Source organism: Cucurbita maxima, unplaced genomic scaffold (genome assembly GCF_002738345.1).
Source record: "Cucurbita maxima cultivar Rimu unplaced genomic scaffold, Cmax_1.0 Cma_Scf00021, whole genome shotgun sequence".
In the NCBI taxonomy this organism is placed as follows: Eukaryota; Viridiplantae; Streptophyta; class Magnoliopsida; order Cucurbitales; family Cucurbitaceae; genus Cucurbita; species Cucurbita maxima.
In genome coordinates this window covers 1,896,587-1,924,081 of record NW_019272037.1, presented here as the reverse complement: position 1 = coordinate 1,924,081, position 27,495 = coordinate 1,896,587, and the positions used below count along the sequence as shown (strand labels likewise).

Below are 27,495 nucleotides of genomic sequence, written 5' to 3'. Positions count from 1 at the left end.
ATCTTTGGTTTAACAGAAATTAAAGAGGTCTTACCATTCAAAACGTTGCCCAAATAGTACTCTGTTTAAACACAACAGAAACAGGGGCGAAAGCCTTTATTATTGTATGCATTCAGGGAACACAGGAAACGCCTAAATTTGCTAAACAAAGAAGTTCGTTGTGTACGGAATTAACACATACAAAGTGTCCACTGGAAATTTCAGCGTTTCTTGGCTGCGGGTTGCTTCTGGGAATTGAAGTACACGGCGGCCACGGGAAGCCCGAGTGCATTCTGGGAAGCAAATTGTTGGGTGCTGAAGTTGCTGCGAGTGTTGGGTGGTCGGAGGCTGCCGCCGATTGCCCTGTTCTGCTTGAAAACTGCTAATACATACCGGTGAATTCCTGTTGGCGGCTGTGGTCCCATGTACTGCACCACCTCCTTCCCTGAAACCCCACCAACACCCGTTGTTTTCATCACATGGAAGAGGAGGAAAAAGACAGAGCATGGCCATTGATGACAAAACAGAGAAATTTTAGATGCAATAAGCTTTGAAGAAAAAAACAAACCTTTATTGGCATCAGATCCTTCTGGAATGTCCACGACAATCCTGAAAATCCCAAAATTTTCCCTAAATAAATCTATTTTCCAAACCAGAGAACCCATTAAGGGGGAGGAGAAAAGTTCATAATTTTACCAGTGAAGCCACTCTCTGAACGTTGGCTCACTAGGGCTCGGAGCATCAGGATCCACCATAACCTACAAACTCAAAAATGAATCCATTATCACAGAATTAGAAGCTAAAGATACCATGGAAGCTCCGGAAGAATACCAGAGCATAAAGGTCGTTGTTGGAGATGGGGCCTTGAATAACAACAGTGGGGGCATCAGCAGCGGCGGACGGTTTGATTTCGCAACCGTTAGCGACCTGTTTAGAGGCATAAGTGACGGACAAATCGGCGGCCGGAGTGAACATGTCCAACACATCTCCGATCACTCTCCCAACCACCAGAGGCTCCAGAGACCGTACCATTTTCTTTTCTTAATTCCTTTTTCTTAATTCTCTTCCTATTGGCCTTTTGGTTTGGAGTTTGTTGTGTATGAGACAGCCTCGTCTTTTGTAAAAGAATTTGTGCTGTGGGGTTAGTGGGTGAACTGGGTTTGTGACACGTACCGAATTAGTTGATGACCTGGCAATCTGCTTGCTCACCATGATGCTGCTTCTTAAACACGTGTCCCCCTCTCCCACATTTGCCGGTACAATTTTTCCCTTGCGAATCGACTCCATTATACTTCTAGAAAACAAACAAACCAATTATTTCCTTATATTAATAATTTAATAATTAAAAGTCAAAAATTAAGACATGAAATATTTACCGATCATCACATATCATTTATAAGTATTAAATTCGAATAAAAAAAAACCAACCAAATTCAAATAAAAATTCTGATCCTAGCTTAACCCTCATAAGTTAACTTATGGGCCTTCTATGCTCAGATTTGGGCTTGGACTTATGTTTGCCAACTTCTCTCTCTTTGTAGGCCCAGACCACTATCCAACAGTAAGGCCCATATATACATATGATAATGTAGGGTTCCATTAATTCAACGAGTGAATTGGGACAATTTTGTATAAGATTTAGTTTCAATTCTAGGTCGTAGCGCGGGAGTAGAAATAAGATTGATTGCACTCACACACCCACAAACATAAATAAATAAACCAGTTACTATTACCAAAGTGTTTGCAAGTGTATTTCTCACATTTTCACACTATAAAATCTCACCCAGCAAAATTCTTCTCTTCTGTAGGAAAATACAAAATGGCAATGCGTTTATATAGGTATGACAATACTAATTCTCATACATGAATCAAAACAACACTAATGCTCATTACATGAGTCAAGATTATTCATGTATCAATATGAGAGAGAAACTAAATGAGTCTAATATATTCCTGAATCGAAGCGAAGAATGTACCTAAAATATTCATGAATCAAATCTTTGTGACATTGTAACCCTCGAAAAGGTTCAAATTGACTAAGAACAACAGAAACAAAGTTGAGAGAGACAGAGAGATGATAGAAAGACATTTACAAACTTTTAAGGGGTTGACATTGTAAGGTAAAGGAACCAATTTCTTGGGCGGTGGAGACAGAAAATGAAAGAAAGAGAGCGACAGAGAAATGGGCATATTCATATTTATCTTAATCTCTTATGTTATTTTTCTTTCTTGTCGGCTGATAATCAATAAATTGAGCCCCCACCACATTATTCTCGTCGCACAAATGTTTCAAATTCATTTGCTTACCACTACTTTTCCTTTTTATTTGTGTCTCTCCCCTCTCACTTCTGACGACCAAATGACATATTGCTTACCTACAGATTATCTTCCTACAAAAATGCAATCTTGATCATTGTTAAGATATCAAATTATGTATTATAATATTCAAGTAACATGAAGAAAGATAATGTTTTTTTCTAAAAAAAATGAAAACCCAGCAGAGATCCAATAATTAGTGAGTTCAATTATGCAAAAGGCAGCCGCAATGCAAGAGATATATGTAAAAAATTGTTAGTGGCGATTGCCATTAATGTTGGTTCCTACAAGATATATGCATGTTCATGCATGTTCACATTCTCCATTATAATGATACCCCACTTGTAATTTTACGTTCTTTCTACTCACATCTTCATCTTTTACTTTTCAGATCTGTAAGGATTTTTATTTTCCTCAAATCTGATAAATGAAATTGACTTTTTTGTTTTTCAATCCGATGTAAATGTCAAACCTTCTATTGCTTCTTATAGCTTCAACAAGCTATAGGAGAGCTTGAGTGATTAACTTATACAACTATTGTTGAAGCTACTCCAATGGTTAGGTCAAAATTTTGCGTAATTGATAAGTTTGAATTTGAAATATGATACCTAGTTCTTTATCAAAAATATTAATATTTATAAACAAATCTCGGTAACAACTCAATCTCACCGCTAGCAAATATTGTAAGAAATATTTTAAAATGCTTCAGGTTTCTACACCTTTAAAAGAAATATTTTATTCTCCTCTTCAATGACATGGGATCTCATAATCCACCTCCCTTGAGGGCCAGCATCTTCATTGATACATCGCTCAGTGTCTAGCTCGTATACCATTTGTAACAACCCAAAACTCCACCACTAGTAAATATTGTTCGCTTTGGCTCATTACGTATCATCGTCAGCCTCACAGTTTTAAAACGCATCTACTATAAAGAGGATCTAGCCTTACTCTGACCAATATCTCGCCCCATTCGGTGACTGACTCTAATATCATTTATAACAGTCTAAGCTTCCTGTTAGCAGATATCCTCTGCTTCTCTAAATTAGAACTTGTGATTGTTGTAAGAATTGTGTCCTTTCACATGTATCGAGCTATATGTGTCGGGTCACAAGTATCAGAAGTAGATTTGCATACTTAAGGGTATATTTGGTAATTGTGTATGTATGCGATGAATGTACTTGATTGCATGCACAACTAACTATAGGTTAAAACTATATAATTCAATTCTCAATCTTAATCTCTTTGTTTCATTTTCTTTCAAATCATTAGTTTTTTTAGTTGAATATATAGAATTCACAAATATTTTAAAATGATAGCGTAGTTTAATTTAAATTTGAAGCTGGACAAGAAAGGAAACGATATCTTAGTTCGACATGTCGGCCATCATGATTAACAAATCATAGTTATTACGTAGTCAATAATGACGGTGTAATTTCCTAGGAAACTTCACTTAACTGTTCCTTTTCACACGGGATGAAAGTCAAAAAGCTCATTTTTTATTTTTTATTTTTCTTTTTTTTTCCCGCACTTCAAGTTTTAAATGGATAAGGTAGTCCGTCAGGTTGACGGGTCAACCCGCTCCAGTCAAGAAATGCGGGGCCCATTTCTGTATTATTGAGACCACGTGTCCGAATATGCTGACGTAGGATTCATTAACATCGCGGTTTTGAGTTTTTGAGTCATAAAGCAATAATAAATTAAAAATTGGCTTGAAAGAGACAAAATAACACAAGAGCCATGCCGTGATTGTCAATAAAGCATTAACCCTCCCTCCCTTGTGGTCCCCACCGTAGAAGTAACCTCTACGTTCATGACACGTAGTCTTTTGACTTTTTCCTTATATATATATATATGAAATTATCGTAATCTCCATGCATGATTAAATATAATAATACAACCTTTTACTATAAATAGGAGGTGGAAGATACAGTTGGCCAAACTGTCCTGGATCTGACACGTGTCACCACCACTTCTTTTACCCACCGCCGACTCCAGCCCTGTCTCTTTGCCGGAATCTTGGATTCTGGCCTCGCTCCCTTTCTAAGTCTGCCAAAAGGGAGAAAAAAAGAAAGGCATGAAGTTCATAACTTTTAAAAAGAAATTGTATATCACGAGGTGATATCCGTACAGGTCAACCAAAATTAAGCCCACAATTGTCAAACCCACTTGACGTAAATCAAGTTTGTGGTAAGTTCTTGCTTTTGTGTTCTATAATGAATTCGTAGCTATACATTTATACCACGCATCGTCCTTGTTATCGTTGAAATATAAAAATGTAATCTTTTGCATGAAAGTCATCTCCCTTGTTTCTATGTTCTTGAAAAAATAATTGAGAAAAAGTGTCGTTTTTAATCTAACTTTTTCTTCCGTAATTAAAGTTTGCGGTGCAATACCTCTTTGTAACATCTTATATCGGTTGGAGACTGGAACGAAATATCTTTTGTAATCGTGTGAAAACTTCTATAATATCTACTATTGATGGGCTTGAACTGTTACAAATGGTATCATAGCTAGATATTAAACGGTGTGTTAACGAGAACGCTATACCCAAAAGGAGGTGGATTGTAAAATCTCACATTGATTGAAGAGAGGAATAAAACATGGGTGTGAAAAATCTCCTACTATTAGACTTGTCTTAAAATCTTGAGGAATAAGTAACGAGTCAAATTAGACCATATCTATTAATGATGGGTTTGGATGAGATAGTGCTGAAATAGACTAATGAAGATTCACCCACATAGCTTAAATCTTGTGTCTTTGTGAAGTTGAATGTCCATGCACAAGCCATGGAAGAAGAAGGAATAAAAAGGCAAATTTTAACTCCATAGATTTGCTTGATTTTTTCATTACATGAAACTTTCATCAAAGAAATCAGGGATATCAAAATTCAAAATCTGGCTACAGTAACTTTCTCTCTCATCCTCATTTGGACTAGTAAAATATGTGGAGTTGGAATTCATCTGCGTAGGGCTTGAAGAACATGGCGAAGATATAACCGAGCTCAAGCTGAAGTTGTTCTTGTTATCACCCATGTCCTTGTGGGAACTAAATGTCGGCATTTCATACGAATTGTCCATCACTGCGGCGGCGTGTTGCTGATCAAACCCACAATAGTCAAATCCTGTCGGAATCTTAATATTATTGCAGTCTTCGCTTATTTGCCATTGATCATTTAATTCACTTGCAATTGGCTCCACCAGTTGAGGGAATTGAACAATTTCTTGTACAGGAACTTGCATTTCTAGCTGAGGATGAGAGAATTGAATAGTCTGCATACAATTTTGTGGCGAAAAGCTTTGACTTTTACGTTCAGAAGACATTAATGAAGCAGCCAATTTAAGAAGCTCGGGGTTTACTAATGGCTGCACTCCAAGCAAGCTTGAAAGGTTCATTTGTGAAGAGTTATAGAGAGTAGAGCGTAGAATGGAAGACAAATCTAGAAGATCAAGGCGTGGACTGTGGGTCACTGGATCAATTCCCATTCTTAGAAGCCTCTTTCGTATGTGGGTGTTCCAATAGTTCTTTATTTCGTTATCTGTTCTTCCGGGCAATCGAGTCGCAATCGCAGACCACCTGATTAAACCAAAACCCATCTCAGAAATATAATAAAAATTTGAAATTTTTTTTGGTGAAAATAGATTAAAAACACAAACTTACTTGCTACCCAAAACAAGCCCATTTAAGAAAAATAATCAAAATTTGAAATTTTTTTGGTGAAAATAGATGAAAAACACAAACTTACTTGTACCCAAAACAATCCCATTTCAGAAAAATAGTCAAAATTTGAAATTTTTTTGGTGAAAATAGATTAAGAACATAAACTTACTTGTTACCCAAAACACTATGGAGTTGGATGATGGCTTCTTCCTCCTCGAATGAAAATCTTCCCCGTTTGATATCAGGTCTCAAATAGTTAGTCCATCTTAAACGACAGCTCTTCCCACATCTTTGGAGTCCTAAAAATTTGGAAAAAAACAGAAAACCCTAATGTTAAGACGTAAAAAAAGATATAATTTAGAAGAAGAAGGAAGCATATATACTTAAACACAAGTATACCTGCATTAGAAGGAAGAGTCCTCCAGTTTCCATGACCATTTTTCTGAATATAATCAATCAATTTCTGATCTTCCTCAGGCGTCCATGGCCCTTTCTTAAGCCCATTTTTATCACAGCAAGGTGCTCTTCCCATGGCTGATATTCAAATCAAGGGTCCTATAGATCCCAGGTTATGTACCAACAAATCAGGCTTAAAAACTGAGAATTTAAAAGAGGGAAAGAAATAGAAGACAATGGGTCCTATTGGAAGAGAGTTTGTGTGTATATATATATATATAGAGAGAGAGAGAGAGAGAGCAAATATTGATGGATTTGGTGGCCGTCCTTTGTTAATCAACATGGATACGTGTCCTCTCTTTCTTGAAGAACAGCACACAATACACAGCTCCTTTACAACGCTGCTGATTGTGATTATTACTCTCACTCACCTCCCACGTGTCAATCACTTTCTTTAATTTTGCACTTTACATCCCTAAGAAAATTTAAAATTAAACCTAAATATTTTCATTTATTTATTTATTTATTTATTTGAAACTACTCTCAAACTAGAAAATATTAATTAAGAAAAATAAAATTTTATTGGGAAGAAGAAAGAAAGAAGTCCCGTTTTCGTGGATTACCAACAGCTGTAACCAACAAAAAGGAGCCACGTAATCCCCGCTTTTGAACACCCTGTGACTGTACCATTCTCTCTCTCCAACCTCACACGCCTACCATTAATTGGTTTGACTAAGATATTTTATTTTATTTATATATATTGTGCATTGACTATTTTACCCCCTCACCCACATCATATTTTGCCCTATTCTTCACGTATATGGCATACCCAATGTTCGAATTGGTCATTTTCTTTATATAATACAATAATTAATGGAAAGAGTTGGGTGTTTGCCGAAATTTAGGAACATTTATTATTCCAAACATTCAATATTTCATAATAATCTCATAACAATTTTTCTAAAAAATTAGAGATTAAATAATAAAATAATAATAATAATCTCTCCCATTGTGTGTATCAAGTGTAGAAAAAGCTATTTATTTGAATTAATCCTTAAAACTATATAGGTTAGCCTACAAATGAATGTTCCACATGCAGGAGACATTCATTTTATTAACTAATAAATAACAAAACCCTAATCCCATTAACAAAAAATGAACGTTAATTAATTATTATTATCATATGCTTAGGTTTATGAGGTAATTACCTAAAAGAGCAGCCTACGTGTGCAGATTGATTAGCCACAATTAATTTAAAATTCGATAGATGCCATTTCCAAAGATTTTCTCCTTTCTAATTTGAGTAGCAGTTCAATTTTTTCTCACCAAACATATTATAAAATGCATAATTTTTTAATTATAAAGTGCTGACTTAGCTATATTGTAGCTAAAGCTTATACTATTTTAATGCAGAATTAAGATATGGGATCTATGGGTTGTGTGGTTCGCCTTTAAAATTGCTATTTTAAATTACCTGAAATTAAAATTAAAAAAAAAAAAAAAAAAGAAATTGCATCTCAACCACTGATCACCACGCATATTCTTCTCGTGACTACTAGAATATGTCCCCTCTTAGATTAGGTTCCCGTAAATTATTATTATTATTCTATATTAATACGTAAAGTTTACTATATTTTAATTTTTGTAGCAATACAATAATTGATGCATTATTGATCACAAAATAATATTATCGATTTGAGTTGATATTATCACGTAGGAGTTGTCGGCTTTGTGAGTTGGTTGGGCCTTGACCCATAGTTGGCCCAATGGATGGCACTACTTGTGGGCTACCTGATTATTGGGCCTGACTGGGCCTGGGATCCGATCAAACCGAAAGCTACCCAGCCCAAGTTCGCTTCCACGTCTTCTATGTGATGGGACACAGACATTAAATTATTAGAATTTATACATACAACGATAACATTTAATCCACCAACTTAGGATATTATTAATATTAGTCGTGATATAAATGAAAAGGATTGATTAGGACAAAGAATTATTCATAGAAACAATATCCATATTGTTTAATCTTATAGTTTTAACCTTTAGATTTAAAATTATAATATTATAATGGATAAAATGAATGAGGTGGCGAGTCCGTTGTCGTTATCCAGAAAATTTTGGAGCAATAAACACGTGTCAAGTACGAGACTGAACATGACCCCACCAGTGCCCCTAGTTTTCATCGAAAATCCGCCGTCTAAAACGAATCCTACGCCTCAACGCCGGCTGTTTCACTTCTTCATTGCTCTTAAAGCTCTGCTCTACCGATTTCGTACGACTAAACCAGAGCGACACTCTGTTTCGAACCTCTGCCCTTTTTTCCACAAAGACCCATGAGCCGTAGATTTTACAAGGGCGAGATCAGCGGAATGAAAGATCCGACGGCGAAGCGTGAGGCGATGTTGAAGGCGCTGAGAGATCATTCGGGATCATCTTCGAATCAGGGGGCAAGGGGATTTTACAGTGGTATGGATTCGAGTGCGGTAATGGCTGCGAAGGCGGATAAACTTAAGCGGGCCGAGGAGTCTCTGAGAACGGTCATGTATTTGAGCTGTTGGGGGCCTAACTAAACGTCGTCGTATTTAGACAAACATATCTCTCTCAAACGAACGCCGCCCAAGAAGGACACCGTTTTTCTCAGATCATTGACACTGTAAATCATCAATGCAGTTCATAAGAAAAATGGTTCAAAGAAGCAAGAAAAGGATAGAGCGTCGTGGTGTAAATATGTTGATGCTTTGGGAGCTTTTCTCTTGTTTTGTATAGTTGCTGTTGCAGTTATGTTTGAAATGTTTGCAAATTTGATTTTATGCCAAGATCTTCTGAACTCAATGCCATATTTAATTCCATCATTTTTAGTTCTCAACAACACTACAATCACAGTTATACAATGATTCAGAACCTTACTAGCTGGGATGATTTCAGGCAACTTAATTAGAATAAAAAAGCTCCATCCCCTGGTTACCCCATTTCCCCCTATATCTATATACCCTCTCTGTAAAGTCAAAGAAGCTCTTGGTAAGATCAAAGAAATAACCTGTTCTTGCTCCGTAACGAATTCTTCTAATAATTACGAATTTCCCCTTTTAAAAGGCATACAGTACTTTTGTGTTTACGAGCCAAAGTTTGAAGACAAGAAAGGCGAAACTAAGTATATACTGGATTCGATACAAATTCTTTTTGTTTGAGGATCCTCTGTAATGAAAGATTTCTGGATATACGCACAAATCGATCAATAATAAAAAAGACGAATCGATCAAAGTCGGCTTACTAATGGGATGCCCTAAGACATTACAAAATTGCGCTTTAGCCAATAATCCAAGCAAAGTAATAATAGGAACTAGTGTTATTGGTTGGTAGCATTATCTATTATCAATTACCCTATCGTATATCACAAATATTGAGGAGTCACTCACCAACGTGGAACGCTAATAAGATGCTCGATTCACTTGAAATTTGATGATGTAGATATGTATCTCCCTAATATAGATCGTTCTATCGATTGACATATAGTTTTATAAATTAATTGAGAATGCAAAATAATAAATTGTAACGTTAATAATGTTTGTTATTAAAACGGAGGCATCTAATATGCATCTCAGACAAGTACACCGTCCTTCTAATTCCCCCTTCCGCGTCCCAAAAGTAAATGAATAAAATAAAATAATAAAGGAATCCGCCAATGGTAAACAAACAAACCAGGGATTTTGATGAACGGTATTTTATTAATTCTTTGATAATCCCAAAACCATTCCTATCCTGAAATAATGAAGTCCTTTGTGTTCGTTTATATAGGACACACAGGAGTTGAGGATTGGCATAAGAAATCAGGAGGAAGGAAGAAGATGAGCTATTTGAGCAGAGCATGTATGGCCGCCGCTAGTGTGGCCGTGGTGGAAGGTGGCCATGCCGATCACTTCTCCAAATGGAACTCTGAAACTCTTTTTCAGTCCAAGCGGCGATTTCAGAACCTCGACACGGCGTCTCAGGAGCTCGGCCCCGGCAGCACTGGGATTGGAAAAGATGGGGAGAAGGTGGTTAAGGCTGAAGATTCTCTTCATAAAGTCATGTACTTGAACTGCTGGACACAGAGCTGAATTAGCAGCCTCAAGAGCAGACCATTTCATATTCGGCTGTACGTTCTCCTTTTTGGCCCAATTTTTAGCTCAGGAGTCCAAGGAACAGCAAGCTGCCTACTAGTAGCTCTCACCCAGACACGACTGGATGGATAATCCACTTTTTCGTCCATTTTAGTCTTTCATTGTTTCATACAAATTCTATACCCAACCAAATCTTTTGAATCTTAACTCATTTTAACAAAACCTTGTTTATTTACTTATTTATATACTTCCATAATTAAACCACCTACAAATCACATACCTATACGATCTCCGGAGTTCATGGAACTATCTCCTAGCAATCTTTAACAATTCTCTCCTAGAAGAAAGTACATTATAGAGCCTTCTTGGAAGCCTATAGAGCCCGACTCCTTCTTTAGAGCCCTCGAATAAATAGGCCGGAAACCTAAATACACTATTTGTTTGACACTTTGAGTCACTTTTGACTATATCTTCGAGCTCACAACTTCTTTATTCGACATTTGAGAATTCTATTGACGTTACTAACTTAAGGGCATGACTATGATACCATGCTAAAAATCATGGACCCTTCACAATAGTACGATATTATTCACTTTGAGCATGAACTCTCATGACTTTATTTTTTGTTTTCCTTATTTATAAACTCAGGATCATTCCCTTAATTAGCCAATATGAAATTACCTCTCAACCATATCACTATTAAATTGATACTGATAGTGAAAAGTTTGTAGTATCCATCTTCTCTAACAAAAACTGAAGTCTTCACAATAATCACAATAAGCATTTTACTAAAATCCTCCACCCTTCACCATTTCAACTCTCTCTCCATCATCCAAATGCTTGTCATGCACAAACCTTTTCCAGTACCAATGTGTCTTCCAAACCTCATTCATCTCTTCAATTGGAATGCCCTTTGTCTCAGGCAAGAACACCGCCACGAAGATCGACATCAGTAGAACAAAGAACGCAAAGAAAAGGAACAACCCAAATTTCATATGGCAAAGCATTACCAAAAACACTTGAGCTACCACGAATGTGAAGAACATGTTGACCGAGACGTTTACACTTTGAGCAGCCGAACGAATCTCCAATGGGAAGATTTCACTTGGAACCAGCCAACCTAGAGGCCCCCATGACCATGCGAACCCCGCAACATATATGCAAATGAACAGCACCACCACAATTGCGTACCATCTGGGTAGCAGCCCAGGGTCCCCATCTACTCCAAATTTTGCACCAATTGCCGCTGCCACTACTATCTACAAAATAACACACAAACACCAAAAATTTTGTTTTCACTACCAAATTAGAAAACCCTTTTTAGATATGCTGGAGAGGAGAACGTAACATTCTTTATAAAGACGTTGAAATCTTTCTCTAGTAGATGCGTTTTAAAAACCTTGAAGTAAAGTTTAAAGAGAACAATATCTGCTAATGGTAAACTTGGACAATTACAGTTATTTTACCTGACATATCAGCATTTGAATTCCTCCCTCCAGAAAAAGAAGCCTCCTTCCCCATTTGTCGACGCCGTAGATTGAAACAACCGTAGCAGAAACAAAAACACAACCGGTGATCACAGCTGACATAAGGGCAGCTTCACTTCCGAACCCAATGGTGTCAAACAGAACAGGAGCATAGAACATGATGACATTGATGCCAGTGAGCTGTTGGAAGAAAGGGATCAAGATGGCCATGGTGAGATGGGGTCTGTATTTTTGCTTCAACAGGTTAGTCCATGAATTCTCCACTTGGTTTGATGCAACACTGGCTGTAACAAGGTCATTGAACTCTTCATCAATGTCGTCAATTCCACGGATTCTTTTGAGTTGATGTCGAGCCTCATCGTGGCATCCTCGCTCGATCATTGAGTTCGGAGTGTCGGGGAGGACAAAGGCTCCGACTGTGATTATAAGAGCAGGAACCACAGCACCACCCAAACTCAAGCGCCATCCCCACCCACCTTTGATCTTTGCGAAGAAAAAGTTCAACACATTGGCTATCAGAATTCCAACTGTGATTGACAGCTGAAAACCAATGTTGAGGGCACCTCTGTATTTGTATGGAGCCATTTCAGACAGGTATAGTGGCACTGACTGTAAAAGAAACAAAAAACACAACCAACTACTTCAAATTAAACATTGTATATAACAAATCCAAGTTGTGTTTGTACAATAGTTTCGCTTTTTCTCTCTGATTGTTCTAATAAGGAATAGAATCATGGAATCGTGTAACAGTTATGTCCACCGTTAGCAGATATTGTCTTCTTCGAGTTTTAACTTTCGAGTTTCCCATCAAGGTTTTTAAAACGTGCTAGTGAGAAGTTTTCATACCCTTATAAAGAATGTTTCGTTCCTCTCTCCAACCAATGTGAGATCTCACAATCCAACCCCTTCGAGGCTCAGCATCTTCACTGACCCACATGGTGTCCACCCCACTTCGAGGCTCAACGTCCTCACTGGCACACAATTCAATATCTAACTCTGATACCATTTGTAACAGCCCAAACTCACCACTAGCCGATATTATCTTTTTGGGTTTTCCCTTTCAGCCTTCTACTCAAGTTTTTAAAACGTATCGGCTAGGGAGAAGTTTTCCTATCCTTCTAAAGAATGTTTCGTTCCCCTCTCCAACCGATGTGAGATCTCACAATCCACCACCTTTAAGCCCAGCATCTTCACTGACGCTCATTCCCCTCCCCAATCGATGTGGGATCTTATAATCCAACTCCCTTTGCGGCTTAGCGTCCTCGCTGGCACACCGCACGGTGTCCACCCTCCTTCGAGATGCGTACTGGGGAAGCCCATAAGGGAAAGCCCAAAAACATTGAGGGGAAGCCTGGAAGGGAGAGCTCAAAGAGAAATGTATCTGGATAAGTACCAATTCTGCTGTGTAACTTTGAAAGACGCGTGTGAAAACTCATAAGTGAAACCCAAAAACCTTGAGGAAAGTCCGGAAGGGAAGACATAAAAAGTACAATATCTGCTAGAAATGAGCTTGGGCTGTTACAAATAGTATCAGAGCCGACAAAAAATGCGCCAAAGAGGACTTTAGGCCACCAAGAGAGTTGAATTGTAAGATCCTACATCGATTGAAGAGGAGAACGAAACATTTCTTGGATATGAAAATCTCTCTTTACCCGATAAGTTTTAAAGGTTGGAAGGAAAGCCAAGAAGGGAAAGCTTGGACAACATCTACTAAGTTTGGTTTGGGCCATTAAGGTTGCATCTTACTTTTCAACAACCAAATGTGATTACTGTTACCGACTGTTGGCGGGTTTTGTAGAAAATCAAAAAACTAATAACAGAGATCAGCTGCGTTTACAAACCCCTATTCACCAAATTAAAACCCCTATTTTTCTGCTCAATGGATCTATATTGAGTTTCAAGCACAAAGCATTGAATCCTAACTTTCAAAATAGCAAAACTACAGCGACAGAAGTAATATATCGGCACCTGATTAGCGAAACCGATGCCAAAACCAAGCAAAATACGACCAAGAATAAGCATCAAAACGTTCTTAGCAGCGGCATTGATTATAGCACCAGAACAAAACAGCATACCACCAAACAGCATAGACAATTTCCGCCCAAATCTACGCGTCACCGTCGACGCCACCAGCGACGACAACAGCGCCGCCAAGTAAAGCGACGAGGTGAACAACGTCAACGCCTCACTGTCGTACTGACAGTACTGGTTGGTCGTTTCCTTCTGGTTCTTCTTCCTGAACACCGACGGGAAAAACTTCTCCAAGAACGAGTCCATCGAAGTTACCCCACCTACCCAAAACCAACAAAAACAAATTTTAGCCAAAAAAAACCCCATCTAATTCATAAAGCAATAAAACAATGAGTACCCGAAATTCCAATATCGTAGCCAAAAATTAGCCCCCCCATGGCAGCGACGATACATGTCACAGTGACATAAAGAGTAAGATTCCCCGGATACGCCTTTTTGGTGCCACCGGTGGCAATTCCCACGGCCGGCATTTTCGAACAGAGGATCGATAACCAAAAGACGACGGCCGAAGCTCGGAGTTGGAAAATGTTGTTTATGGAGAACCATGGGCTAAATAAATTATTGACTAAGATATGGAAAAACAGTAGAATTTTCTTCAAAAGAGACGATAATAATAATAATTATAATTATTATATTCTTCCAACCTCGTGCAATTATAAAATGAACAATTAAAAATAACGGTGTAGCAGTAGTAGCCGTAGTAACACATGGGGTTGGACTTCCAAAACATACATCTAATTTTGTAATCATTTTTTTTTTTTTAAATCTCGAGATTAAATTATAAAAAAAAAATCATTAATGAATTTTAACGATACTTACTTGAGCCATCGAGGAAGTCAGCTAACTAGATCTGTGGTTATATGTTTAATCCTCGCTCCTTCCTTGAAGTTTTCTTTTAGAAAATGGACGGAGAGAAAGGGGTAGAAAATATATATTTTGAAAAATTAAGATTTATAACTCTTTTCTCAATATATTTTTTGAAAAATATTTAAAATTTTATTTTAGAATAAATAATAAAAATAATTGTAAAATTAAATAGATACATGTATACATATAATTGTATGATAACTAATAAGATATAGTTTATTATTAATTTTTGGAAGATTGGATAGGCCCACTTGACAATAGTTTCGTTCCCGCGTGTATAAATGAAGTTCGGGTTGTCTTTTCCCTTATGCCAAAGGATACAGTGTGACAAATATTTTAAAACACGTGAGAAAAATTACAAATATACTTTGAATTTATATGTTTTAACTATTAGAGTGCAAAACTTAGGAACATTTTATAATGAGTAATTGAAGGCATAATTAATATAATTACGCATGATTGAGCAAAATTGTATGGCTTCAATGATTGAGCCGAGTCGAAACCTGACCAAAACAGAAAAATGTATTGCAAACAAGCAGCCCAAACTTCTAGGCCCAATCAGTTTGTTGAAAGCATTCGAACCCCTGGTGCATGTTTTTGATCCATCCTTTGCTTAGGGTGCATGTTTTAGTCTTACTTTTGCCCTTGTTTATTGGTTCAATAATCAAAAGAGATGGCACCAACTTCAAGTTTACTGCACCTTTCTATCTCGTAATATGAAAGAAAATAGATAGCATAATCACTTAAGCTCACCGCTACTATATATTTTTTGCTTTAACTCGTTAAGTATCGCCGTTAACCAAGGAAAGATTTTCACACTCTTGTTAAGAATGTTTTGTTCTCCTCTCCAACCGAGATAGAACCTCACATATAAGATACTAATTACTATTAAAAAGATCGATGATTTGATATTTGAACCAAGGACCCATCTCTGGGTTGGCACCAAAAATATCAAATATTTATTCGACGGATCCACACCCATTCATTCACATGCTGGCAATGCATTGCAAGAAGTTTCTTATGTGTAAATGTATGGTCCAGTTGTCAGGCCCTTCGCTGCTTGCTTCCCATTTGTCCATTCCTCATCTCTAAAAGCTTATTATATAATATTAATGAATGAGATTGCAAGATCTGGAAATTGGGACTGCCATCGACCTGAAATTATATCCACAATCATTCATGTTTTGATTAGTAACAAGTGCATACATTCATTGCGAGCTTAAACCTTGTTCAAGATTATGAACAATCATTCATTTGGTGTTACATCAATGTTTTATTGATATCAAGAAACTGGGTTTGCCTGCCACAACAAACGGGATATAGAAAGGGAAAATACAAAAGATTCACTGCATCTTCACTTCATCCATCACTGTCTTCTCAGTGTCAATGTCCGAAAATGGCAGATATGGGCAGAAGCTTGATTAAAACTGCTCATACTCCGCTGTTGTTTTCAGTGTCTTTTCTTCTCCCCCATGTGCCTCTCACCCATCATCAACTACACTCATTTAATGTGTTCTCTCTCAATCTCAGGGCTATAATACAAAAGTTTATGTGGGTGGTTGGAGATGATTAAATTAGAGCTTTCTAATCACACTCTTATGAAGCTGTTTGTTGAAAGGTAAGTTTTTTAATGAACTGGGAAAGATCAGAGACGAAAGTTTTTGGGAATCAAATCAGGTATGGATTGAATAAACAAAATCATGTAAGAAGGAGAAGAAGAAGAGGAGGAGGATATTACATTCAAGAATGCCAGATTCCATTCAACATACTACGGAATTTGTTTGTGGACAATTTTCTGACGAGCTTCTTAGCGTCGTAAACTTCAGCTTCTGCAAGTTTCTCAATGTTTTTCATATACCCAGAATTCACAATCTTCCTTCTACCACTACTGCTTCCTGTTAATGAGTTTAATATGGAAAAGAGGAACCTTTTGTTACCTGAATTTCCCTCCTCTGTGCCCAGCATTTGCAGAAGCATCTCTACGTTTCGATTGTCCTGAGAAAATCTCTTACGGTTTTTGGGGATCATGACCAATTCTGAGAGTGCCTCGGCTGCCATTTCTCGAACTTCAAACGACTTTGCACCAAGAAACTTGACGAATTCTGGCATGAAACCTCCATCCCCCATGGCTTTCTTGACGTCTTCTGATGTCCCACATAGCCTAGCTGCAACTTTCAGAGCTACTTCTTGAAGAGAAACCTCCCCATTTCGTAAGAAATAAAGAAGATTATCCATGAACCCGTAGTTCATCAAAATATTTACATAACTAATTGATGAGAAACAGAGGTTTTCAATTGCTCGCATCGCTACCTCTAGAGTTTTGGTTGAGGACGAAGATTTTGGATCCAAAACACGAACTAAAGCCCGAATTCCACCGTCTTTAACCAGGAATTTGTTGACTGATTCATCCCCATAAGCTATATTTTGGAGAAAAACAATAGAGTTCATCTGCACAGCTTCATCTTTAGATCGAGCGAGCCTAATAAACGTTGAAATTGCACCTTCTTCAATCATAAATCTCTTGATCTCTTCAACACCAACGAGATTGCTGAGCACCCCACAAGCAGGGCTGATCAATTCTGCTTTGGAATCAGCCTTGGAACAGATTTTTAACAGAGCTGTTACTCCGCCATGAGCAGATACAGACCAAGCATTTCCAGAATTCTCCGTGAATTTCATCAAACACCTTGTGGCTATGTTCTTCCCCTCCTCGCTCCCACTTTCCAAGACCCGAATCAATGGCGCAATTACCCCATTTCCAACTAGAACTGCTTTGTAAGAATCAAACCCAGAGATTATATGAAGAACTTTCAAAGCCGCTTCTTGGAGTTCTGTCTCGGGCGAGCCAAGAAAATTAACAAGGAGATTCACTATCTCGCCGATTTCTATTATTAGTTTCACATACTTTTCGTCTTCAGTTACAGCAGCGAGAAGATTAACGAGGGCTTGCCTCTTCAGATCTGAACAACCAATCTTCATTCTCGTTACAATATCCCTCACATAAAATCTCATATCATCCTTACAAGCTCCAAGGCCAGGCCTAGAAACGACGATGGCGAACCCTTGCGACAAAATGCCTGCTGTATAAATGTCCGAAAGCTTCTTCGCATGGCGGTCAAATTTCGCACAGATAACATCCAAATCACTTTGCATCAAAAGCTTCCCACTGAAAGAGAGATCAACACAGCGGCAAGCGAGATCGCGGCATTCAGTAGCTGTCCCAATCACCTTACGAATTAGGTCAGAGATTGCGGGATTTTCGTCGGAATCACAGTTATCAGCCGCGATTAAGCCGGAATTCAATTCTTCAAGCTTGTCGCGGATTAATTTCCATTTGGAAGCAAATACTTTAACGGAATGAGAGAGAGATATCAAAGAAGAAATGAGGAGAATTACTTGCCGGAGTGTGGGCTTGTCCAGTGAGAAATCCGGCGACTTCGTCGGGCCCGTTTCTGCAGGTCTCGGACCCTGTTCTTCTCTCATTTTAATTGTCACTGGAAACGGATTAAAATCATTTTCCGGCGAGTTGACGGTAAATTCTCCGGCGAAGAATCACTACTCTGAAAGCAAAACGGAAGGTCCGTGATATAGAGCGAGTTATCAAGATTCCAGGTCTGTGGTGACTGGTTTTTCTCCGCCTTCTTTCAATTTTAATTAAATATCAGACCCAGTAAGGTCAAAATTGGAAAATTGTTGTATTAATTCATTAATTATATTTAGGCTAAATATATGTATTGATCCTACTTAGCCTTGCAATTAAAATAAAAAATATTTATTACCATCTAAAATGTTAATTTTTTATTAATATTTTTAGTTTATTAGTTGACTTGTTCAAAATAAAAATAAAAAAATAAAAAAAAAGTTATTTAAGAAAACTCGGAATATCTCTTTTTTCCGATATATCTCAAGATATTTATAAATTAGGAAAATGAATTATTAATTTTTCTTTCTTAAATGACTTCTTTTCTTTAAATTCGTACTAAATTTCATAATATTATATAAGTTTATCATCCAGCAATCTTAATAATAATTTATAATCAACAAAATTAAAGTGTAAAAATAAATCTTAATTTTAAAATTAAATTATATATTATTAAACCTAATTATAGTGAAAATGGAAATTTGAGAATAAATATAAGTAAATTTTCACAAGTAATTATGTTTTAATTTGTTGTAATAATTAGTTGGATTTTTATAAATAATTAACTTAGAGAAATAATTTTTACCTTTTACCAAAACTGTAAAAGTAAATAGTAAATCACCGTATAACCCACAAGTCATTGGAATGTTTCCATCCCTTTCTAAACACAAGTTGGATCAAATTGAAGCCATGTGTCAACTCAATAATTTTATTGATTTCTTTTTTTTTTTTTTAAATGAAAATCTTCTCAACTTTATGTATTATTTTGAAAATCTTATTTTTAGATCATAAGTAATATAATTTCTTTATATTAATCATGTCACATTGTAATAAAAAGAATCTCATCATCACTAAAATAATTCATGAATGGTATATAATAATTATGTTTTAGTGAAGAAAATGTTACGAATTATGTCAAACATTTTGGACTAAGATAGAAGTAGTCCTACCAAAAAAAAAGAAAGAAAAAAACTTTGTATGTTCTTATTTCTATTGATAATCTTTTATTTCATATACCTAAAACTCAAATAATGAAATATTATAGGAATGAATCGAGACTAATTTTGAAGATATAAAGTTATAGTTAAAAAATATTTGAAAATAGAACTTGTCAATGGCTTAATTCCAACTCTACTTAACTTGGTTGATTTTATATTGGATAACCTCACGAGAATTTGCATATGAAACATGTGAGTGAAGACAAACATGACCTGAGTTGGTCTATGAAGATAGTCTTCAATCTTCAAAGCATTTTGAAGAATGTGAGCGAGAACAAAGCATGACCCGTGTTAGTCGGTAGAAATATACAAGTTTTGATACACCAATTGACAATAACAGCACACCCATGTAGGTTTTGGTTTTGGTTTTGGTTCCACCAAGAAGGGTTCATACCAAGAAGGTGAGAGTTTGTTTGCATTCCCAACAGGTTTAGACAGGAAAGCAAGCCTTTAGATAATCCCTAGAATTAAGTTTAAAAAAAGAAAGGGTAGGTTTGAAATAAGAAAAGGTGTGTAGTGCGTTAAATATAGGACAGCCCTTAATTAGTCCCCACACCCACCATGTGAAGAGGAAGAAGAAGAAGAAGAAGAAGAAGAAGGGTCTGGATATATCAGCCTTGAGTTAACGACACTTTTGTCCCTTTCCTTTGCTTTATGCAGTTTGGTGGAGTGCAGAGGAGAGCTGCGCAGTGCCTAAACAACAAAGACAAACCTCTCCCCTTTTGCCTTTTCAAAACCTTTCTTAATTAAGCACATAATTTATTTAGCCGACTAATTGTGCGGCTGGACTCAATTATCCTAAAAACTTTGCATTATTTATCTCAAATCAGGATATTATTGTTTTATATAAACAAAGGCTATTGTATTCCATCCATATTGTATGGCATCGTAGGCCACCATTGTTGGTGGATTTATTGCTCAAATTTGTTGTATCTAACCATATTATATACATTCACCTTTTCCCTTTTCCCTTTTCAACCTAATTATTTTTATACAACCTTCCTTTATAGAAAATCAAAAGTAAGGGTATGAAAGATTATCTGCAAAGTGAACAATATCATAATATCGTGGAGGTCGATTGTTTCCATCAGAAATAGGATTTGTTGGAATTAAAAGATTTAATGATAATTTTGGGAGTGTAAAGGAGGGGGGTTTCTTTGAAGGGAAAAGGCCATTTTGATGTGTGTTAGGTAAGAAAGGGGAAGAGAGAAGGGTTGAGGAGTAGGAAAGAAGTGAATTTCTTATAAAAATGGGACAACAACATTTATATCTATATATGGATGGGCTGTGCCTTAGCTTTCAAGATTTAAAGAAAAAAAAGGAGAAATCTTCTTCCAGTTGGGATTAAATTCCTTCAAAATCTCGACCCCATAAATAAAATAAAACATTTCATTTCTCTATTGTTTAGGTTATTTGTTTAATTTTAATGTTATCACCCAAAATCAGGATGGTAATTAATTAACACAATTTAAGTAAGACTTGAACAAATACCCACTCTAATTTTGGTATCTGCTTATCTCAATAATTGAAACATTATGTTAAAAAGTGTAATGAGGAAAAAAAAAATAAATTATCAATTCGGAGGTTCCCATACTTATTTTCTAAAGGAAATTTCAACCCTTTTTTTTTTCTTGCCCTCTCTTTTTCCCCCCCTTTTTTTGTTTATAATTTAATCATTTTCCATATGAAAAGCGAGAATGTTCTTTGTTTTTTCTTTTTTCGGAGTAATTATTGAATTCTTAAAATTGACTTTTAGGATTTTTTTTTTTTCTTCCCTCTTCAAATATTCTTTTTGAATTCAGAATTTTATCATTAGTAATTACTTTGAAAACATAAATCATAATATGCTACAATAAATCCAATTTTCTGCAAAATATCGAAATAAAAACCAAATATGTTGAAGCTCAAAAGTCAACAAATTGAAATAAATACAAAATATTTTAAAATAATTCACATGGGATTTGATGGAAAGACCTAGGGCACCGGTATTTGCGGTTTTATATTTAATTAACATTATCTCAAGCACATGGATTCTGTGGCCATAGGGCCCAATATAGAAGGATAAGTACTGGGCCCCATAATACACAGGTACGGCCCATTAAGCCCTTGTGCTTGCCCAATAAAAGATCAACTCCTATAACCATCCAACGGCTGAGATCCAGCATATACTTGGGATGATATTTTGTGAAAATAATTATATTAAAAGCATTACTGTTATTAAATAGTAAATTGTTTGTGTTTCTTTTTTGAGAATAATGAAACCATTTATGAAGCTTATATAAAAGTTAAAAAAAATAAGCTGATGTTTCAAGAACATGAGACAGTAATATTATGACGTCATAAAAATTTGAAATTTACGGCTATGTCTGACGACTACCAGCCAAATTTAATTATATATTCCAATAATAAAATCAGATTTTGTGTCGAAAAATATTTACAGATGTGAAAAGTTCAGAGATCAAGTACGCTTTTCACTGGCTGTGTTGACAGACACTGTCTAATTCTGATATTTTCAGAATAAGATTGTCGTATAATTTTTTGGTTCTTTTTAAGAAAACACTTGCAGGACAGATATTATTCCTTGTGTTATTATATTGAGAACAAAATCACTAATGTTGAGAGAGACAGACTCAATTCATATAAGTAAATCAAATTTCACAAACTCAATTCATGAACTTATTGTAAGCCGTGGGAAGAATTCACAAAAATCTCACTATTACTAAACAAGAACTAATAAATTCAACGGTCCAATATGACCAAAATTATTATCGTACCGACTTTATTATTGGCAGCCAGACAGCAATTCATCTTCGAACTCGAGTATGAAGGACTAAGGACCAACTCCCCAGTATTGGTTGATTCATATGCGACTCGAATCTCTTCCAAAAACAAAACGCCTCGTCCAATCTGTAACCACCAGTGCTCTTGTCCGCCAACTAACTTGCTTGCTGAACATCGAGAAAAATACACCAAACAGTCAAGGCCAAAGCACATTTAAATGAAAATTCATGGTCTATAATATTTTTGTTGTCAATTTTCCTTTTCACATGCAGCGGGTGAGGGTATTGGTTACTTATCAGACCTAAGACAACCATTTTCTTTAGGAGATTGTAAGATAGCTTTCAGGGTACATAGGGTGTTTCACCTTGCATAGACAGAATACCAGAGCCACTGAGAGCTGTGGCCAATGGACACCCAATCTCCAGGAAGTTGTGCAGCCGTTTGTTCTCCTCCTAATGGTGCAAATTGTCCAAGATGTTTGTACCTTCAAGGACGATCGTACACAGTGAACAAGTCAGATTCATATAATTCTTTTCATTCACAAGATTTAAATTTGAAATTGAACTGTCGTAATAGTTCATATCAAATAATGGCAAAGAATGTGACAGTACATTAGCTGCTTCACACTGTGATATCTGCCTGCTCCGGTTTATAGCGACAGAAATATAATGGTTTAATTTCGATAAGCGAGCCCGCATTCACAACAGTTCAGCAGGACGCATATAATCAGGAAAGAGGTTCCTAATCCCAATATATTGAATAACGACAAAATGAGTGGCTGGACTATTTATTGAGAATGAACGCCATCAGGCTAGACGTCAAATACCTTTTTATTTATCCCACGGAAAAGAACTTATCCTGTACTAATTACTTTTGGACTTCACGGGTTCACTGACAAAAATTTTCACCTCCTTATCTTTAAATCAAATCAAAAGAGAGAGAGAAGTACCTAAAGGGCCGAAAGCGGTGGCGTCCTGATCCCCTAAACCTCAGAGGACCTTCAGGATTGCTTTCGCATTCTTCCATACGGTTAAAACAATGGGCAAGATATGCGCCTTGTTGCGCAGCCACCTGAAATGACGTTTAGATCGGTGTAAAGCACTTTTTTGTGGAACCCAAAATCAGTATCAAATGGTACTTGTCAAGAATATATGGCGAACCTGTGCGGTAGCAGGAAGGTTTTTCATTTGTGAATCAACTTGGGAAAGGGCGGATTTAAACTCTTCAATGTCTAGTGCGATTGACTCCTTTGCCACATCCCCTTTGGATCCTTTTAAAAGATCAACAATGTCGTGCATTTGCTTATTCTTCAAATATAGCTCCACCTGGGGATATCTTTCACATATGTCATCAATGACTTCTTTAAATTCTTTAACTGTTAGTGTCCCAGAATTGTCTTTGTCTGCCTTGATAAAAATTGCTGAAATATCCTCCTGTTAAGAATTAGGAACAGCCAACGGCAATGGAAGAAATGAGGACAAGAAAATCAAATTATTATGAGAAAACTGGTAGATGGGTTTTATAAAACTGAACCAGTACACAATGTACACTACTATTTATGGGCATAAACTATTGAAAAAGAGATGCTACAAATAAGCAAAACATGACCGTAAGACTTTCAAGAGAAAAAGGTAATACTGACCATGACTCTTCGCTGATTTATAGTAGCGCAGTCACCAAGTGCATATACATTGTCGCATCCCTCTACTCGAAGCCATTCGTCGGTTGCCAAAGCACGCCTGTTAGCCTATACACATTAATCAAATATCAGCTATAAAGTGGAAAGAAGCCGAAGAAAGGAAGGCAGCAACAAGTATTAGTCAGGTAGACTGGTCAAATTATTATAGTAGAGATTTTCAATAAACTAACCTGACCAATCTGTGTCATAAAGTCCTTTATGATCGGACGTGTTCCTATTCCAGTTGACCATACAGTCATTCCATAAGGCATAGAGGATATTTCTCCATTCTTCATTTCCTTGGTAGAAATCTCTTTATCAGTTACCTTGATTACCATCGATCCTGTCTTGACATCAATACCATCTCTACGGAATTTTTCTTCAGCAAAAGCAGTAATTCTTTTGTCAAACCTACAACAGCATGAGAGTTTTTTTAATATACAAATTGAGTAAAAAAAAAATTCATCCAGGCATTAGGAAACTCCATTTGAAATAATAGAATGATAGGGATTAAGGATATTCCGAATCTATGAAAATATTTAAGCACTCAGCAGAGGAGAATGACAAAGGTTCAATCTTACATGTTCAAGATATGATCTCCTGCCTCAAGAAGAGTAATTCTTACAAAATCTTGAAGTCCAGGATATAACTTGACCAAGTCCTCGTTAACAAAATCATGAAGTTCTGCTGCAAATTCCACACCAGTGGGGCCACCACCAACAATAGCAAAATGAAGAATTTTCTTTCTATCTTCTTCATCCAGGGTAGGCAGGCTTGCCCTCTCAAAGCAATCAATTACAGTTCTTCGTATTCTCTGAGCATCTTCCACTTCCTAAAAACAATTCTCAGTAATTAGTCATAAATCAGATTCAATAGACACAGAGGAAGTCGGCCACAAAACAATCAACTTTCACTGAGCTCTCAATCTTCTTCTTTTTCCAGTGAAGAATTTCTACCAAAAGCATTTTACAGAGGGGAAGACTGTGTTCGTGAAGGTGCGCAAACTCAATATGCATTTTTTGGTACTAGTGCCGATGCCGTTACTGCTATTACTACATGTAAATATGTAAAAGTAAAATTGGAATATTAAAATAAGAAGCACCTCTTTACAGGAGGCGAAGCATGTTACCTTTAAGAAATGGCAATTCTCCACAACGCCAGGAGTATTGAATGTATTAACTTGTGCTCCCACAGATATCACCAGGTAGTCGTAGTCCACAACAAATTCCTTTTTTCCATTCAGATTGTTGTTTTCGTTAGATCGGCAGTAGAGTTTTTTGTTTTCAGCATCAATCTTGTAGCATTCTGCTTCATTGAATCTAATGTCTACCCTTTTCTGATCGAAGAAAAAGCAAGAAGACCATCATCATGTTAATAGATTATCAAGACACGGTAAAAACACCTAACATGTGATTTAGGTGAAAGGTAGAACCATACTCCTTGAAATGGTTCTTAAAATTAAACATCAAAGTGAATTTCTTTTTCCAAACATCTGAATGTATGCTCGCATGTTTTTCTTTTCCATTGCTTTCCTATCAGAAATAATCAATACCTTTCTCACAATGTTGCGAATGGGTTCAACAATGCTACGGGCTTCCACTGTACCACATGTAACACTTGGTAATAATGGGGTGAACGCAAAATAATTTCGAGGTGATATCACTTGAACCTCATACGACGGATCTTTAAAATTCTTCAAGAAACTTGTTCCCGCCCAACCAGTTCCAAGCACTACCACCTTCTTCTTTTTCTCATCTACATTGGCTTTAGATGCAATACTGGGTACCCCATTCGTTGGGCTAGCATCAGCATATGCTACAAGGCTCCCCCCACTGCAGGAGAAAAGAGTGCATCAAAATATGATTAAAGACGTAGTGGAAAATTGACATTTTAAAATGAATAATATCTAATCTGGGGATAGCTTGGACATGGAGTACGCCTAATGAGAATTTTTCACCCTCCAATGGGTGAACCCAGTTGAAAATAAAAGAGATAGCACCAAACGAATGAGAGTGAGTCTCAAGCTCGGTCCTAACTCCCAAGTGATGTATACAATGTAGTTGAGCTCTTTCATATCACCCACCAACTTTCGGAGAATTCACTTATTAATCCTTGTTTCTAAATTGGAGTTCTCGTGAGGGTCTAAGGAGAAGGGAATGATCCGGTATTCCGAGTTCTTTCTCACCGCTCATTAAGTGCATCAAATCAGATTTGTAAGCAATGTTCTTAATGAGATGATGTTTAAGATTAGAACAGACTCTCCCATACTAGCTGCAGCTTTTTAAAGAATTGATTAGTCTACCCTTCATCAATTGTGAAATTATCAGGAATGAATCAGCAGAGTAAGTTAATAATGTATCTTTTTTACTTAAAGTTGATAGTAGCATGTTAAGGAAGCATCGACAGAGAGATTAGTACAATACAGCAACAAAATATAGCACCTTCGATTTTTAATAGCAATGGAATGTTTGATCTGCAGGGGCGTAGCAAAGCAGAGGATGGCTCCCCCTTAATTTGTCATAATTCATAAAAGTAGATATAAAATGCTCAAGATTTTGTAGTTTGACTCTAATTTTCTCAGTAAACTTTCATATATCTTATACAAATCAAGTTAGCATGCGAAATGTTGCCCCTCCCTAAGAAAATCTCTATCTACGGCCCTGTTCATCTATATCTCGGATCGTAATACTCAAACAATTAGTCAGCTAAATAGGATGTGAAACAATGGAATTCCTAAAGACCAGAGAATAAACCGATACAGAGAGAATCTGAATTCTTCAGCAACAGATCCACTGCAATTTGGGCCATGAAACAATTTGAAAAGCAAAGCAGACACGTATTCACAAGGCATTTGGAGCCTTGAGCTCAGCGTGGGCCTGATAACATGGCCACCATCGAAAAAGATAATCGATGGTATATAATTCAAATCCATTCAGAAAAATCAATCGTACAGATAACAGTGAAAACAGAGCATGGTTGGTCCTCGTGTTTTACCTTGTCGCCTTATGTCAATAACAAAACACTTATATTCACACGAGAACATATTCCTGAAATTATAACGTTTCGAATTGACAAAAAGTAATTCCATTAATACAACAGCGAATCAGAACAAACCATAATTAACAATTTCTTCACACATTTAAACCACACATTCAAATCAAGGAAACAACACAAACAATCAAGTAGAATTCCAAAGAAGATACCTAACGGAGACAAGAACAAGGAGCCTGGAAAACGACGGATGGTCCCGGAAAAGTCTGGAAACTCTGTTATAGAAAGCGTACGTTGGCATATCTTCGCTGCAAAAGCCGTATGGTTCTTCGGCACCTCAGAAATAAATGTACAGATCCCCAAGAACTCTGGAAAACAATTTTATGAAACGGCAAAATTTAAGAGAAGAAAAGGTTCGGTAGAAAAAAAGTAAGAGAGAGAGAGTCGTGGGTTAGCTTCCAAGTGAATTGGAAAGTCAGGGTCGGTGGGAATAAAAGAATCAGCCGAGAAATGGGAAGGTGATCCGTGTTTCGCGTTGGCGGTGGCTCCCATGTTCACTGACTTGCCGCGC

At 36.8% G+C, this 27,495-nt stretch overlaps 5 protein-coding genes across 6 annotated transcripts; all 5 read right to left on the bottom strand.

Moving 5' to 3' along the window:
* Positions 1 to 30: 30 nt before the first annotated feature.
* On the bottom strand, positions 31 to 11,676 carry LOC111495135 (protein MOTHER of FT and TFL1-like). The gene is made up of 5 exons (XM_023145021.1): positions 11,664 to 11,676; positions 811 to 1,063; positions 676 to 737; positions 548 to 588; positions 31 to 424 (listed from the first exon to the last, which is right to left on the bottom strand). The coding sequence occupies exons 2-5, from the start codon at positions 1,009 to 1,011 to the stop codon at positions 201 to 203; spliced, it is 528 nt and encodes a 175-aa protein (XP_023000789.1). The 5' UTR covers positions 1,012 to 1,063; positions 11,664 to 11,676; the 3' UTR covers positions 31 to 200.
* LOC111495134 (transcription factor MYB102-like) lies at positions 5,098 to 6,588 on the bottom strand. The gene is made up of 3 exons (XM_023145020.1): positions 6,352 to 6,588; positions 6,122 to 6,251; positions 5,098 to 5,868 (listed from the first exon to the last, which is right to left on the bottom strand). The coding sequence occupies exons 1-3, from the start codon at positions 6,482 to 6,484 to the stop codon at positions 5,142 to 5,144; spliced, it is 990 nt and encodes a 329-aa protein (XP_023000788.1). The 5' UTR covers positions 6,485 to 6,588; the 3' UTR covers positions 5,098 to 5,141.
* On the bottom strand, positions 11,144 to 14,530 carry LOC111495133 (sugar carrier protein C-like). The gene is made up of 4 exons (XM_023145018.1): positions 14,307 to 14,530; positions 13,907 to 14,229; positions 11,918 to 12,547; positions 11,144 to 11,710 (listed from the first exon to the last, which is right to left on the bottom strand). The coding sequence occupies exons 1-4, from the start codon at positions 14,437 to 14,439 to the stop codon at positions 11,240 to 11,242; spliced, it is 1,557 nt and encodes a 518-aa protein (XP_023000786.1). The 5' UTR covers positions 14,440 to 14,530; the 3' UTR covers positions 11,144 to 11,239.
* Positions 14,531 to 16,000: 1,470 nt separating this feature from the next.
* On the bottom strand, positions 16,001 to 18,457 carry LOC111495132. The gene has a single exon (XM_023145017.1). The coding sequence runs from the start codon at positions 18,317 to 18,319 to the stop codon at positions 16,577 to 16,579; it is 1,743 nt and encodes a 580-aa protein (XP_023000785.1). The 5' UTR covers positions 18,320 to 18,457; the 3' UTR covers positions 16,001 to 16,576.
* A 3,582-nt stretch (positions 18,458 to 22,039) lies between these two features.
* LOC111495131 (external alternative NAD(P)H-ubiquinone oxidoreductase B2, mitochondrial) lies at positions 22,040 to 27,374 on the bottom strand. 2 transcript variants are annotated; one of them, XR_002720279.1, is made up of 11 exons: positions 27,137 to 27,374; positions 25,486 to 25,765; positions 25,063 to 25,269; positions 24,515 to 24,765; positions 24,125 to 24,344; positions 23,898 to 24,002; positions 23,416 to 23,688; positions 23,205 to 23,326; positions 22,620 to 22,739; positions 22,281 to 22,422; positions 22,040 to 22,249 (listed from the first exon to the last, which is right to left on the bottom strand). XR_002720279.1 is itself a non-coding variant. In XM_023145016.1 (10 exons), exons 1-10 carry the CDS (start codon positions 27,223 to 27,225, stop codon positions 22,335 to 22,337), a joined length of 1,755 nt encoding a protein of 584 aa, XP_023000784.1. In that variant the 5' UTR covers positions 27,226 to 27,374; the 3' UTR covers positions 22,040 to 22,334. The 2 variants fall into 2 exon arrangements, 1 of the variants encoding a protein (XP_023000784.1); XM_023145016.1 differs by having other exon boundaries at positions 22,040 to 22,422.
* Between the last annotated feature and the right edge of the window lie 121 nt (positions 27,375 to 27,495).